Raw genomic sequence first — 16,617 nt, 5'->3', positions numbered from 1 at the left:
AAAGTAGGTTGAATCCACGTAAAACTGAACCGCATTAGTAAACGAGGATTCGATTCGGTTCTCGTAAAGACCAGGCAATATTCTCCGGTAATATCGGCAATTTGACGGCAGACACATTCAAATGTGAGTGATGATACAACCTCGTAATATAACCCAGCCAGTACATAAGGGTATCAAAACAAGTACCTGTCATTCGAGACAGGTCAAGTTATGTAGCATGTTGGATAAAACATTACACCACAGCTGTGTTTTTATAATCCCATTGCACGGTTGATTCGACGTATTAATAACATATTCCATTTGCAGCGTCACCACTCGTTTTCAATTAAAAATGCCAACTCAGGCCATTGTTTTCCCCTCCGCTTCATCGTTATTTATTTCAAGCGACCGTCTGTCAAAAAATATACAACTATATTAGCGTAACGTCACTCGGGATAGCAAACACGAGTCATGTTGAACTTACGTGTATATTTCGCGTTGATTATATTAGTGTCGCTTTCCATGCTCTCATTTGTTTTTGTCGGTAACGATACGAAATTTTCAGAGCAGACATTGGGGAAGATTGCGCGAAAGGACAGCGAGAGTGCTGTGCTGTCGCCGTTTCATGCCCAGACCTCAAGGATGACGGTGAGTATGTGTTTAAACCACCATTGTCACGGTGAAATAATACATTGCTTTTGTCGCTGGTGACGTCACACTGGTCCAAAATGGCGACACTGGCCGTAGTGTCACATATAAGTACGTAGCGTTATATTGCCGTTTAGATCACTAAAATTAGGACAATAATCTGTGAAATTGTTTACTTAATATGTAGAGATAAACGTGTGAATGCTATTTAAGACTTCTCTCTATTTGGACTAATTTCTAACGTTTTTCAATTATTAAAACGTACATACAATGATGACGTTCGTATATGTGTGCATTTACTAGTATTACATAAAATCGACAATGAAAGATTGTAATAACAATTGCGTTATAATTTGTTTAATTAGTTTATTTGAACATACCAACAAGAACTGAGAACTGAGCATTGGCGAATGGCATTTATTCCACAGCTACTTCTTTTATTTACCCAATTGTTCAAAGTTCATACGTCATAATATATTAAATCAATACATATAGTTTATACTTCATTTCATTTCAGTTTCATTTTGTAGTAAATATCTAGTTATTATATGCTTTAATGTGACTTATAAAAAATGTATATCAATATTCAGACAACTGTCGTATCTATGTGAGGTCACAAACACAATAGTCATTCCAACGGTGAGCTAAGGAGCCCTGCTTTGAATTGTGTTTATGATATTTCAGTTTTGTGGATGACATTTATCAGTACGGCGCTTTCCCCCGAACTAGATAATTCACCCAATACATTTGTTAGGTATTGGGGGCTATGTTACTATAATGGGAGAAAAGATCTATCAGAAGATATTTATTTTAAAATATATTTATTTTTTTCTGCATGAAAAAAAAATGTTTTTATTAAAACATTGGTAATCCAACATCAAAATATACGTAGATTTTTCTGTTGGGCTAATCTAAATACGCATCACAAGTTGTGCATTTTTGGGTTATCAAAAATCGCTGTGTCACTCGAATAATTATGTTGCTAGGTTTAAGGTATGTGATTTGTTTGTACATATGTACGCATATTTGAGCGCATGAGCAGCGACAATTGTTCCTGTCAAAATAAGTCTATAATTAATCGTTTTTAGCTCTGTTTTCATTTTTTATTTATTTTCTTCATCCTTGCAACATGATATATAAAATCTGCAAAGCTAGAGAAAATTATCTTTACTTTTGTGTAGCGTTTTACCTAAACAGGAATCCCTCAGTCAATACTCAATTGTAACTTATTATTTTCTTAACCGATGGTGTTTACAAGTATGTATAAATGCGTACATAAATTAAGGTACAACTTTCTGTCGTTCACTGTAATGCACATGTAATCTTATAAAATCATATATATCTAATACCACAGGAGTTCTTGCAGTCACTACAGAGAAAACTTGGAAACGGTGACTTGAAACCGCTAAAGTTCAAATCGACAGCGGATTCATCTTCCGCTCGCTATCTGCTACCGATATTCAAGAGATCCATGGGTGGATCTAATTGTCAATACAACGCATTCAAAAACGCCATAAAATTAGCATATGAAACAAAGAGGGCAGTTGTTTTGACACCTTTCTTCTTACATGGTGGCTATGTTACTGGGCAATACAACTTGGACAATATGAGAGACTTCAACGAGACATTCAACGCAAAACGATTGGATAAATTGTTGCCCGTGGCAACGCTCGATAAGTTTAAAGAAGTATGCAATCATGGCGAAACAAAAGTTGTGACCTGGGATATTGGCCCGCCAGGACATTACGAGGAAACAAGGAAAACAAGATTCGGGGAATATTATGGGATAAATCTCCCACCAGCGGCGGAAGTGGTGGATCTAACTCGCACCACTTCAGAGGAAGTAAATGTCTTCGACCAATCACCATGTGCTGCGTTTTATAACCCTCGAGTGATTAACATAGAATTTGAAAACGAGGCTAAGTTGTCGCGAGATGTAGACCTCCATCTTGTGAGGACGCCGAATGTTTTAGCCTTGGCTGATGAATTGAGCGAGTACATTTGCGACGGTGAGCCGTATTTAGCACTTCATTGGAGGAACCGATCCGCAGAAAAACCGTAAGTTTAAAGTTTGTATAATCCATGTCACTCGAGTATTTCCGAGCTCGACGCTAGACAATTTTTCGATTTGGTCACGTTTGGGTATCTTATTTTAAAAATCTAATTCAGCAAGCAATAATCAGATGTGAAACATGTTCAAGTTTGTGACCACCCCAACCCCGACACATTTTCATGTAAGTGTTTGTGAGGTTACCGATTTACATTAGTCGCGACAGGCATGGTCATTATTCTGCTTTACCACAGCTGTGTCTTCGGCTCGAAACAAGAAAGTTATTGTCAGCAATTACAGGCAGTGATGTCAGAGTTAGCAAAAGACGCCAGTGTCGCAATTCGGCGTTTCATGGATCAAAGAAACATACAGTGTATGTATGTGGCGTATCCATCTTGGTCCAAGGTAAGTTTTCTTTTAAGTAATAATCTATTCATATAAGTAGACTAATAATAGTGATATTTTTTTTTGGGAATACTTTTCATCGTTCGCTAGTACGACTAGAATAGTCTTTGTTATGCGAGCGATGACGCAATGTGTATGCCGTGACTGACTGGTAGATTTATATTGCCTCGAATTCAAATAAACATGGTCCACAGTCCCTCAAAATCCAGTCTCGTTTGTGGCCAGGTGTCAACTTGAAGCCATACACGACGACGGTGGTGGTGACGATGTAGTCTGTGGTTTGTTCACATCCTCTTTGTGCATATATCCTGCATCTAAATACCGAGGTCCTTCTTGCATTATGTCATCCCAATCAATATCACTGACGCTGAAATATTCGTGTTTTCCCCGAATTTCGTTAAAATAAAATACCCAGAAGTTGAAACTTAACAGCAGTGAAACATCAAACTAAAGTTGTGTACGCCTGCGTGTACGCCGAAATCGCGAGGTATTATGGGTGAAAATGATGTCATACTATATGCTAATTTTATGTTAATGTTGACAGTGTGGGGATCATGATTACCGGCCGGTAAATTTTACGAACGCGAAACACACATTGTGACAATAGAACTCAGAGCGTTTCCTAACTGGGTGTTGAGGGGCTGTGTATGGTTGAAACAATGATTTGTCATTTTTTTTTTTTTGAAATAGCAAAAGGCCTTAGGCGTAAATGGCCGATGAGATCTCGCCGAGAATGGGAGAGCCACGTTACTTTTTTTCTCCGACATAAGTGTTCAATTCTCACATTCCAAATATCACGATTGTTGGATCAGTTGAATAGTTGTCGAGATCGACAGTAGAGAAGAAAGTAACTACTTCATTCGTTTACAACGAGATCTCGGCACCCATTTGTGGCTATTGGTTTTTATATTGCTCCTAAATAAAATGAACGATAGTGTATAAACTTATTTACTAAATAGCGAATGCTACCTATACAATTCTCTAATCATAGCTACTGGATCGATTAGCTACAATACATTACCATATGACTCCACTAGTGACAAGTTGGATACCAAATAATATAAAAAAATATATAAAGATCATAAATGGAATTGGTGTATCACGGCTTGCCACACATTTATACGATTGTCATACTCATATTACGTTAATTCCTCTGCGCATTGTGCTTCACATAAAGTGTAATGGCTTTCAGTATCGTGTATGTCTAGTTGAAAGACACCCTCTTGAGGTGACAGTGTTTATTTTACTGGCGCCCTCTAATTAAATGTGCAATGTAAAATCGTGTTACTAAATATTAAAATGAATACTGAATAAGTATTACCAAATCAATTGATATTGATGCAAAAAACATCATTTACCGACATTGTATTTGCTTCCAGGAAATAATAGATCATTTGGGTCGAAATATTGACCGAAAGAAAATCTACACTGCTGATAATATCACTTCAAATGTGAGGGCGTCCCAGATCAAAGACGATTTCTATCTGTTTTCATTATTGGAGCAGGAAATATGTTCACGTAAGTTATAATGAATCTAATTATTCCATATCTGCACAGAGTAGTTTGGCAAATCGAAAATGTTCTTATTCAGGTGGAGATGGCTGTACATGTACTAGTACTATGCCCCGAGTTGTTTCCTGTTTCAGGATAAACCGAACTAGGAATCTACGTCTAACAAATCAGTGTTACAATAAATACTCCTGCATTTCGACATTCCTTTTGTTATATATTCTAAAAATTCACATATGATAAAGTATAGATTTAATGCGAGTTTTGAAGATGTGTAAGAAACATAACCAAAAAAAAAATAACTAAAACAAAACTAATCTCATAAAAAAAAACAGAAAAAAACAGTCTCGAGAAATAGTCAAGTGAATTTTGTTTCAACATTTTGCGAATTGTATTTTTAATAATAATGTCTGTAGTAATGTTGGTCTATCATTTTACAAAATAATTCTGACAGATTGTTTTCAAAGTAACAATTAAAAATGTTTTAATGTCCGTTACATCAAAGGATATACATACTAACGGTTGTGTTTTCAAATTGTTCCATATCAAGAAACACGTACATTTGTTATGGTACATTGTACATTGCAGGTTCTGAAGTGTTTTTAGGTGCCGGATTGTCACTTTGGTCGCAGTTTGTAGCTGAAGAAAGATTGGCAAATGACAAGGAATCATACTATACTCACCAAATCATGGGCATATCGGACCAAAACAAAACTGTACTAAAACTTATGTAGACACATACACACAAATATTCTATAATTTAAATGTTGATCGATACATTTTCGTGTGTACATTTCATATCATTTGACATAGGAATTATATATATGTCACCGTAACGCCATAAGTTACAGCGTGCCGTAATTTCGCGGTAATTTACGGGGTATTTTCATCCTAGCATGTAAGGAAATGCGAATTCTAAATATGGAATGGTTACGCGCGTAAGCGTCCTCTAATAATAAAAACACAAAGAAGTTCGTTGATTCCGTTTTTAACTTTTTGGATTTCGGCATTCTCATGATGTATCCTGAAAAAGATGTATAATAATAAGGTTATTACGAGGATACCTCAAAGTATGCCCGCAGACACTGCACCGCCGCATTCGTCGATACTCCCACTATACTGTCCTCGTGCATACTTTAAGGTATCCTCGTAATAACCTCATATTCTTTACGTGTAGCAAACAAAGTTCTGAACATTTTATTTATTTTGAAAATGCATGTTCGTGACACATCTGTATATTTAATGTTAAGCCTATTCCATTATAGATATTTTTCCTCATAAAATAAACGTGTTTTTCTCGAAACTAGTTTGATGATGTCCTTTGAAATTGCATCGATCAACCTTATGATGTTATTGTATTCAGTAGAAACTAATGCATGAATGAAACTGTGTGTTTGTTGTGTATCCCATTTTAGTGAACCTGGTCGTACATTATTAGATTGAGTACATGGCGTCCTTTTTTTTTTTTTTACAAAATAGTGTCATATCGGTAATTGAGAATTATTGTCACTTTTCATTACAACTGACTATATATTCTGTATTTTCTCTCTCTCTTTTTTAGCTCCGCTATCGACTTTGTCGAGCGGAGCTTATCATATGAGTGATTGTCCGTTGGCGTCCGTCGTCCGTGTCAATGTTTCACTTTTTCAACTACTTTTTGAAAACTACAAACCTGAATGCTTTGATACTTGGTGTATATGTACCTTGGGTAGACCTCTCCTAGATTTGTTTATTTCATGATGATATCTTTAATTTTTTTAATTTTGGTGAATATTTTTATATTTTGTTAGTAAAAATTGATATTTTCGACTTCTTGTTAAAAACCACAAGTCCAATTGCTTTGATATTATAGATATAGGTACTACATGTGGACCTCTTTCAGATTTGGTCATTTTGTAATGATATCTTTAATTCTCTAATTTTGGTGAATATTTTTGTAATTTTTAGTAAAAAGTGATATTTTCGACTTCTTGTTAGAAACCACAAGTCCAATTGCTTTGATATTATACATATAGGTACTATATGTGGACCTCTCTCAGATTTGTTCATTTCGTGGTGATATCTTTAATTATCTAATTTCGATGAATATTTTTGTCATTTTTGGTGAAAGGTTATATTTTTGAATTCTTATTGAAAAAAGTCCGATTGCTTTGATACTATACATATTGTTCATTTTCTACTGATATCTTCAGTTCTTTAATTGAAAAGTGCATTGCTCACAGCGGAGCTATCTCAGCCGACAGGATGCTTTTCATTAAACTAAAGACGCAAAAGAGTGGAGATCTTGTGGAGAGTGGGCGTGCCACGATACTTCAAACCGTGTTACATTCAGTCCCACCTTTGCATCCAGTGTTGCCATGTTATATGCAAGCATTTTATTTAGAACAGTGAGCCTGGTGACGGGAGAAAACAGAACAATAGTTGGGGAACATTTAATGTCTCGTGGCACTATCGCTCTCAATGAGATTTTTGTGGCCATTTGCATTTAACTTTAGACATGTGATGGGACGCGCGATAATTTGTTCGATTACGTCATCAATGAGTACCCTCGTTCGAAGCTGGCCAAGTGACGCGTACAGTGCATGCCTATATTTGCAACTAATAGCTAATCATGTTTTCCGGATAAAGCTGTGTCACGTGTTATGCATAATTAGAGGAATATTGCAGTGATCAGACGGCGAATGGTATGTTCAGCCATATGTTCCCTTGCATATCAACATATGCATTGTATGTGCATATTTACATCTAATTTTAATTTCAGTGAATGTCTGTGCGCTTATCGTATTTATACACATACTATATTAAGCTCAATACAGGGATAGTTTGCATGGTTCACAAACAACAAATGAATGTCGATCCCGCCATATGTTACACTTAATACTTTGAAATAATACGGTATTATACCTGTCATTCCCTTTAAAATGGAGTTATGCCTGTTGAGTATTGTACACGGCGTAGCCATGCTAAAATTTTACTATGTTACATATTGTAGACAGTACACCATAATTCATTTACAGAAATATTAAAAATAAACAACCGTAGCTTGTTTTGAAATGTGTTCTTAATCTTTTCGCCTACTACATTTTATGTATGTAATGAGCTAAGAGAACTGGTAAAATTCAATAAATACAATAAACACTTTCTCACACAGATTGGCTCAGCAAAACGCACTGTATGTCCGAAGACGAGCCGATCACTTTAGATTAGATTTTTTCGCCTGTGTCATTTAGAATATAAGTATTGCTCAAGCATGTTAGGAGAAAGTAAAAAAAAATGTGCATGTGGGTAAAGTATTAAAGATAAATCTGAGCGTTCGTGCCAAAGTATTATGGTGTATTATATGTATAATCAGTTTCGCTTGATCATTATATGATATTCGGTCATACCATTAATAATCGGTTGTTAACAGACGGCGCAATCATAAGGTTCGACTGTTGTGGCCAATAGCTGCTGCCCAGTCAACTCGCCATGTGTATTAAGCTGTTAAGCATTTGGATTTTCAGTAGTGAAATGCTGTAGTTTGAACATAGATAACGTGTATAGATATTCTTTAAGATGAAACAGATGCGGTTCTATTTCTCTGCGCTTTGTTTCTTGTCGATATTGACAGTGTGTATTCTCTATGTGGTACACGAGAACAAAGTAGCAGCGGTATGGTCCCGCGACAACGACACTGACAATGGTGAATCGGGCAAAACAACTGCAGCAACGTTGAGTCGAATGTCAACCACGGTAAGTGTTCACCTTTCACAGATTTTGCGTAACACAGCAAGGTCATTAACCTATCGTACAGTCGGGGATGTAATGACTGGAATGTCTTGTGCACGTGTTCCGATTTTGTGCCAGGTTACGGGGCATCACAAATCTCCTGAGAAATATTGTAATGACTCTCTAGGTAAACGTGAAATGACCCATACGGAAAAAAAACTCGACCAATTGCCATTTAATTTTGTAAATACTGATTCGCACGTGTAACAGCAACTCGTGGTGTATAAGTTCTGGTATATTTGCAGTTTCATACGATTCGCGACATATCAATATTATCTAATAACAATCCCAATAATCCGATTTCTTGACGCCATGGTTGGCAATCTCAAAATATTGACTGAAGTAGTCTCAGAAATTAAAGTAATTTGAATATTCATGGTAAATTACGATATCAGTTAAGATGTACTTACTGCATAGAGGTTAAATTTAAAATCCATAAGAAAATATAAATTTAAATGTCTTTCCCTGCTTCGTAAGTCATTGTATCGTAAGTGAGATAGCTAAACAAGACAAACAGCAGTCACGGTATTATTCACATTCAATAGAATTGTTGACCAATGATGTATTCTCCGCATACTTATCTACCGTATTAAATTATCTAATGGTGTTGTGTGATGCGGTATCCATGGTTACAATACATGATACTATATTGCTGTTGTTGCTAAGAAACATAAACAACCTCTTTGCGTAGTTTCTGATTTGTGCAATTAATTTTCTTTGAAACTGATAAAAATCAAATGAATAGTTCAAATTGAGCCTGCTTAGAAGAAATCCCAATAATATACATAAGCAATGAAAAAATTTGTAAATATATTTAAATGATCTCCGTCTGACGTAACACTTGACGTAGTATAACCGAAGATGACCTTACTATTTAGTGTAAGATTATTTTAATATTTGACAGTATTGACTAGTAAAATCCACCTGTCGGATACACAATTTTGTTTTCCGATTAAGAGAAGAAACCGGCGCTCCAGGTGGTCGTCGCGCTGCGCATGTGCGACATTTGTGCTGATAAACATTGATTTTCCCACAATCCAATGCGCTCGTCAAATGGAAATCACAAGTATAATGTTTGACATGGGCGCGACTTGCACTGATTACAGCCGGTGACTCCTTCGATACCTTCCAATCACCTAAAAGTACCTAATTAAAGCTTGGAAACGTCTCAGTTTGTACTTGTTGATCTGCGCAACAGTCAAAGTCGCCATCTTTATTGTTTGTATGAGACCCATATATCTCGCGCATGCGTGGTACGACGACTACCGCCTTTTAAAGCACGTACGCGCATAACCAGTAGAATATACTGTTATCACGATTATTCACAAATGCATGAACCTCTTGTATCTTACAGATAGCTGTGCCCTACATTATACTGTCAAAGAACTCAACACACGTTTCAACAGTAAAGCGGCCATTCAAAACACAATTAAACATTACCAACTCACCTTTGATAACAAGTGTCAAGTCGAATATGGATCAGCAAACCTCGATACAAGTATCATCGACTGCCAAGGGAACGCCCAATAGTAACTTGGCGCATTCCTCGCGCAACGCCACAAGATTCGTCATGTCAATTCAAAGGCATGGATTTGGAGGTCAGAACAGCCAATTCAAAAACTTTGTGGAGGTAATCAACTTGGCGTTACTGTCCAATCGGACATTGGTGATGACACCGTTTTTTCTCCACGGAGGCCACGTGCGCGGATACACCAAGGAACACATGCGTAACTTCAACAACACATTCGATGTGGATATTCTTCGAGAGCTGTTGCCATTGGGAACCGTTGATGAGTTCAAGAGAAATTGCAAGAAAGAATCAATTAAAGTGGTGACTTGGGATCTAACCGATTACGATAAAACCAATGAACGGACTTTCAAATCTTTGTTAGGAGTGGACTTGCCCCATCATGAGAATGTAAAGCTGCTAACGCAGGCAAATACGACGAGCCAAGTGGAGGAACTGGTCAACCATGCGCCTTGTCTTGCTATGTACGAACCACGCAAATCGAAGCTCCAAATAAACAATAGACATCTTATACTCAATAAAGTTCGGTCGTACCTGAAGAGGAATAAAGTTGTGCGAGACGTTACTGATCAGTTGTTAGCAAACTTTTGTGACGGGAAGCCGTACCTTGCAGTTCACTGGAGGAACAAATCTACTGAAGATCCGTAAGTATGTAAATAGACGTATTGCATTACTCATGGATACAATCGAGCATCATCCGACGTATTGCGTTGAATTCTTTGTAACCTGATTTACTCATATGCTAGCGATTTGATTTGATTTGATTTGATTTAGTCATTGCATCGTGTCTGTGTCTGTATTTTCCTTGTCAATTGCTATTCTTTGTTTTTTAACACACCTTTCTCATGAAATGCGCCCTCTTGTGACTTTCCTTTTGAAGTAAAGGGTATATAATAATGTCTTTTGTTAAATTGTCATTAACCCCGTTACTTGTACTTTAAATTTGCGCATAAAAAAGGAAGAGATGTAATTATGACATTCACAGTCGCCCGAACAAATATATTTGTGGAAACAAATTGTCGCTTTCTATGTTATAGTGATGATATCTCGCCAGAGGGCACTGTTTATTGGAAAGCTGAATATCGCCTTTAATTTTATAAGCAGAAAAAAATTAAATTTATAGTGAAAAATATTTTAAAAAAAACTAACAATTTAAATGTTTTTCGTAAAGTTGTATATTCGACTACAATCGTCTTCAGTGTACAATGGCAAAATTCGAGCTTTCCAGAATGATTGGAAACATCACCAAAGCCGTTGCTGATCTTCAGAAGAAGAACAATCTATCCTGTTTGTACGTGGCTTGTCCTGAGTGGTCTACGGTAAGCAGCAGGAAACAATTGCTCACTTTATATACATTCATTCTTGCATGGACGACGTCATGACGGGATATCGCGTTATTCGTAGAATCTTGCACACACATACTGTAAAATACTTTATTTTCACTTTGAATTAATTTCCACTATTTTCGATGAAGGAATTTTCTTCGGTGAAAATATAATCCAGTGAACATACCTTTTTTTCCTATAAATTACATTCAACTCATCAAATATCAGCGACAATTAATTTCATAAAGTATTTTACAGTACATGCATAAGCCAGATATCAACACAAATAACACAGGTAATTTTAAGGAAGGTATGGTCGAGTCTAACTATGCAATAACCATATCTATTTCACATATACAATTGGAAACATAAACATTACACACTAAACATGTAATATTTGTACTTCATTAGCTGAATACTACACTCTTTCCTTTCTCGTAGAGTATTCTTGACGAGTTATCCAAATTTATACCGAAAGAGCAAATATACCATTTAAAAAGACTCCCAGTAAATGCTGATAATAGGAAATTGTTGGACGACTACTACGCCGCGTCATTGATAGAACAGGAGATATGTTACCGTAAGTTACGAGCTCAACACTGTATACAGTAATACAGTCTCTAATAACTACTCCGTTTGTACATTCGAAACCAAATCTTGCATTTCTGACAGAAGCTCACATACCCACACTTACAATGCAATAGTTCAGGATAAAGTGACTCGGTCCTTACCAATCAATAGTACAACGTTTCAAAATTATGTAAGCCCGAGTTATTGACTATATTTAGTTGTTCGAAACTCGAAACTTATTAATTCCAGCATCGGTAATCACCAATCAGTGAAATTAACCAGAATTATTTTTTTTTTCGAATACTCATTTATGACTATGCAATATATACGTGTATACAAAAAGAATAAGTAATTTAAAAAACATAATGTAATGTAATGTAATATACTTATTTTTCTTGATGTCTGTAGGTTCTCGCGTATTTCTAGCTGCGGGATTCTCCAACTGGTCAAACTTTGTGACAAAGGAGAGAGATCTAGAAGGCAAAATTACGTTTAATATAAAAGAGCTACCTGGAATTCCAAATTACAGAACACTAAATCTTCTATGAGTATGACGTGCTAATGTGCACTTTTGTTACGGAATTTCTGTATGAACAGATATATACACTGCACATATTCCTACTTTCTTTGGATATTTTGATTTACTATACAGTTAAATAACTATGTACTTTTCATGGATGGATCATATTGGAAGACATTGGAAATGATGTGACATCATACCCAGCGGCTGACTTAATAGCTTATATAAACGATCACATACATTTAATTAGATGTCGGAAACGAGCGAAAGAGACAGCTCTCAATAACTTTACACGAAGAGAAACTGATATTATAACCTGGATGTAAGAGACCTTCGAAAAGAGAAATTCTAATATGAAGATGGGATGAGTATAATTATCTTTTTGTGTGGCAGACATTCCTGTACTCACCTTCACCTTGCATAATTTGATATTCCCAATTAGATATTTGTGAGAAAAACGCGCAACAGCACGTAATGAATAATGTATGTTGTCTTGCATAAATTATTCAAATTGAATTATGCAAATATAATACGCTAGTAAAGTTTTATTCGCCATATTTAGAAATGTACTATTATCACATTCCAAACAATTTGCCGTCCAGAACGTCTACATTTGACCGATATAAATAAAACAAATATTCTAAAATGTGATTTCCGTCAGCTTTTTAAGTATGAAGTTTTTGATTAGGCGTCATTCGTTCAATTTCAGTCGAATCCTCTAATAAATTGAAATACAAAAAAAGATTCACGTGTGTTCAGTTATACACAAATACACAAGATGAAACCACACTGGATACTCCCTGTCATCAAACAATTGATTTGTTCCACCCACATGACCAGACATGACCAGACAAGTGCTGAGAACTGCAAACATGGTACTTGTTGACCAGTGGGAATGGTAATCTTTCGTTTGACATTCCATTCCTTCATAAATTTATATTGAACGAAAATACATTTTTATGCAAAAAAAAAAAGAAAAACAGATGTTTTGAATGAGGTTGAATGGGTATTGGACCTTGAAAATTAACATTGTTATGGGGCTTTCCAAAGATGGTTCGTATGGGATTATGAAGGTCAGACTGCAACATACTAATCCATGAGGTCAAAGATGATTTCAAACATTTGAGGGTGTAGTAAATAAAGAAGATGAGTAAAAAACATTTTGTTCCCGAGAAAAGGTTTGTTTTTCGCTTTTTTTCAAAGGTGTAGATTCATGGACTGTGCTTTAGATTGCGAGTTTGTAAGCTGACCCTCCCACAACAAATTTAATCGCGTGTAATTTTCCTTTTACGAAAACTGTAAAGTCGAAATGACAATACAGAGTGGCAGATCACATAACGTAGTTATCAGAGAATACAGTGGTGCTGAAAATCATAACTCAATATTCATATTGCAAACTACTATGTGAGTAGTCCTGATTAGCACGTCGATCTCCGAACATTGTGGTGTGGGCTCGAATACATGTTATAGACGCCAGTCGTGTCCAGACAACGCCAATTATGGACTAGGATTTAGGCTAATCTTGTATATTGGCTGTAATCGCAAGGAGGTGAAACAACCAAACATAGAATATTTTTTTAGAACCCAGAATATGCAAATCTTCTTACATCAGTTCTTCTTACAGTAACCAAGAAAATGTACATGTTAGTTCTATGGTTATACAACTAACATTGCAATGCAAATTCAGAAAGTAAAGATTGCAAAATAACAGCACTACAGAGTCTCATCGTCGGTCCAATTTTCTTCCCAGAAAATAATGTCTCTGGATGTGCTTGAATTGATGTCATGTTGGAAATGACATACTAAAATGAATAGTTATGAATATAATAGTCAGTAGAATAATCTTTCAATCAATCAATCCAATCTTTCAAATGACCTTCAAATACCCATGCTAAAAGATCGCGCACGTTCTCTGTATCTCGTAGCTCGTGCTAAGGAGCTTTACGCATGTATTACACTCACAAATGTGCAAAAGTTCTATAATAAGTTGTCGTGTGGACAGTACAGTAATCTAGACTAACGGTAGATAGGTAGTAATTGTACTTTATTCCGGAGATGACCTATACATATCATAAAACACACAGTTTCGCTAAACGTCGGTCAGGGAGCCAAGCCACACGTACATGACCAAGTGTCCAGGTGCAGCCAACGAGCAATAAATTGAAATAGTCAATTCTATGAGACATAATTTATTTTATGGGCCTTTTGAAGTATGCTAATTAATATAAAGAAAAGAGGGAAAATTAAAAGCTGTTTATAAGCTACCCTCCACCTGAAAAAATTGTCTTTCCCTCCTGCTGACCAAAATCATCTTTCCCCTGCCCTCATTAAAAAAACACTTTTTTGCCTACTTCCTTTCCGCTAACTTGCCTTTCTTGTCCTCCTGCTGACCAAATTTATCTTTCCCCTCCCCTCATTAAAAAAAAAACACCGTTTTACTCCCCTCCCCAATTGGTGGCGTAATTCATCGAATCATTGGCTTCTATGGGCTTCTTGAATACATTAACCACTCAGCAGATCAGTGGATGACTCGCATTTTCAGTTATTGATAGCACACGGCTGCCCACATTTAGCAGATGTTTTTCCTTCCAATGCGTTGTTTTATTATAAGTAGCCTACCCACTAAAAAAGTTTTCCTGTCCTTGCATTTTTTTTAGAAATCTGCCCTGCCCACTGGGGAGTACTTATATTTCCCGCCCCCTACAAAAAATAGAAAAAATACCCTGCCCTCAACAAAAATCCCTTGGAACAGCTGTTTCCGATTAACAGCTCCATTGTCTGCACCTGAGAATCTACACAAGCCAATTAGACTCTAGTGTCCGAGTCCAAGTTATATATCATCCACATGGCACTATGAGGTCACCATGACGCTCATGTTATGAGAATGCGCAAAAGAAGGACACACGTCACTGGTACGTGTTTGAAATTCGTGATGACGCGTCGTGCCTGGAAGTGTGAATATGGTTTATGCACGTGGCCATGCACAATACATTGGAATGTTAAATCTATGTGTTAAGAATGTAAAGACAAACGTAATAAAGCATGGAAAAGTTAACACACTTGCACTGAAATTAATCTGTGGGTGAAGCACTAATATATATGTGCGCTAGAAAACATACATTGAACCTGAAAAGCTCTGGGAAAACACTATTTGGCATAAAAATACAATTTCGTATTTATTAGTTCAAATGATAATGTTCAATACTTCACTTGCGCGGCAATATAAAACCGTATCAAACATGCATGAACACATCCGTTTAAATCCACAATTTTAAGCTAATCATTAATCAAAAGTGCCAGAACCAAATTCGATAGAGCAATTTATTCCTTCTTCTAAATACACGTATTTATAGTATACTAGGGTAAAGGTCAATTCGTGTCAGATTTCGAAAACAAACAAGCTACATCGGTGTTAGCAGCTGTGACAGTTTGGCGGCCAAATGCGGTCGATGTCGGTCAGAGAATCTATACTGATAGCATTTTCTCCAACATTTTTTCTGACAAATATTCGCCCGTTTAAAGTCCAAATGAACTTCCAGTTGCACAATTTTCTTATTTTGTTTGCTTTGTGAAACAACTTCTTGTTGGCGACAGTCAGGTTTTCTTCGATGTGAACTCTCTCCCTTGCCCCGTTAAGCGCTGTTGATTTTTCTGCTGACTTGGTTTGTATCTCCTTCCGAGAATTGTATATTTCATCGCGGAGAGACTGTGTAACGAATTTCACAATGATTGGTTGCGGGAGTTGTTGTTGTTGGGGTTGCCGGGTTCCTGCTGGGGATAAACGATAACTTATATCGATATCACAAGTCGAGATATTGATACCGACCGCACTTACTAGTTCCACAACCACATCGTCAGTATTTTCAGTGAAATACGGTTGTGGAACGCCGTGAATTTCCAAATGATTTCTCCTTGTGAACTGTTCCAGTTGTTGGAACTCCTTTTCCGTTTCAGCTAACTGTGTGGTAGTTGTCTTCAGCTGACTAGCAAGGATTTCCTTCTCCTGTTTGATTTCTGCCGTGCGTTTCGTGTTTCCCTCCAGCACATTGCGAATGTATTTCATTGATAGATAGATGTCTTCAAACATATTCTCCGCTGCAGGTGTGTTACTGATCGCCATTCTGAGTGACTCGAGGGATGACATCGTTGATTCGAACGCGATCGACCATTCAGTACCTGATTCGGTACGTGGGACGTACGCGTTCGTTTGGGAGCTCACGTGTTCAAGAGCGGCGGTGAAGCATTTTAACTCGCATTCTTCACAAAATTCAAGATCTGGTGTCTTGGAAGTACGTATACCTTCCTTGAAACTCAT

General features: G+C 36.7%; 3 protein-coding genes across 3 annotated transcripts; 2 read left to right on the top strand and 1 right to left on the bottom strand.

Moving 5' to 3' along the window:
- The first annotated feature begins 294 nt into the window (after nt 1–294).
- Nucleotides 295–5,894, top strand: LOC102805113 (uncharacterized). Its single transcript, XM_006824891.3, has 6 exons — nt 295–627; nt 1,982–2,685; nt 2,932–3,082; nt 4,462–4,600; nt 5,180–5,610; nt 5,733–5,894. The coding sequence occupies exons 1-5, from the start codon at nt 451–453 to the stop codon at nt 5,323–5,325; spliced, it is 1,317 nt and encodes a 438-aa protein (XP_006824954.3). The 5' UTR covers nt 295–450; the 3' UTR covers nt 5,326–5,610; nt 5,733–5,894.
- Nucleotides 5,895–9,684: 3,790 nt separating this feature from the next.
- Nucleotides 9,685–12,648, top strand: LOC102804318 (uncharacterized). Its single transcript, XM_006824885.3, has 4 exons — nt 9,685–10,531; nt 11,059–11,206; nt 11,654–11,792; nt 12,191–12,648. The coding sequence occupies exons 1-4, from the start codon at nt 9,834–9,836 to the stop codon at nt 12,328–12,330; spliced, it is 1,125 nt and encodes a 374-aa protein (XP_006824948.3). The 5' UTR covers nt 9,685–9,833; the 3' UTR covers nt 12,331–12,648.
- A 3,066-nt stretch (nt 12,649–15,714) lies between these two features.
- On the bottom strand, nt 15,715–16,617 carry LOC102804999 (uncharacterized). The gene has a single exon (XM_006824890.2). The coding sequence runs from the start codon at nt 16,615–16,617 to the stop codon at nt 15,715–15,717; it is 903 nt and encodes a 300-aa protein (XP_006824953.2).

The sequence above is a fragment of the Saccoglossus kowalevskii genome, chromosome 21 (genome assembly GCF_978046115.1).
Source record: "Saccoglossus kowalevskii chromosome 21, keSacKowa6.1, whole genome shotgun sequence".
Taxonomy (NCBI): domain Eukaryota; kingdom Metazoa; phylum Hemichordata; class Enteropneusta; family Harrimaniidae; genus Saccoglossus; species Saccoglossus kowalevskii.
Note: the sequence above shows the minus strand (reverse complement) of the source record. Positions and strands in the feature narration are given on the sequence as shown.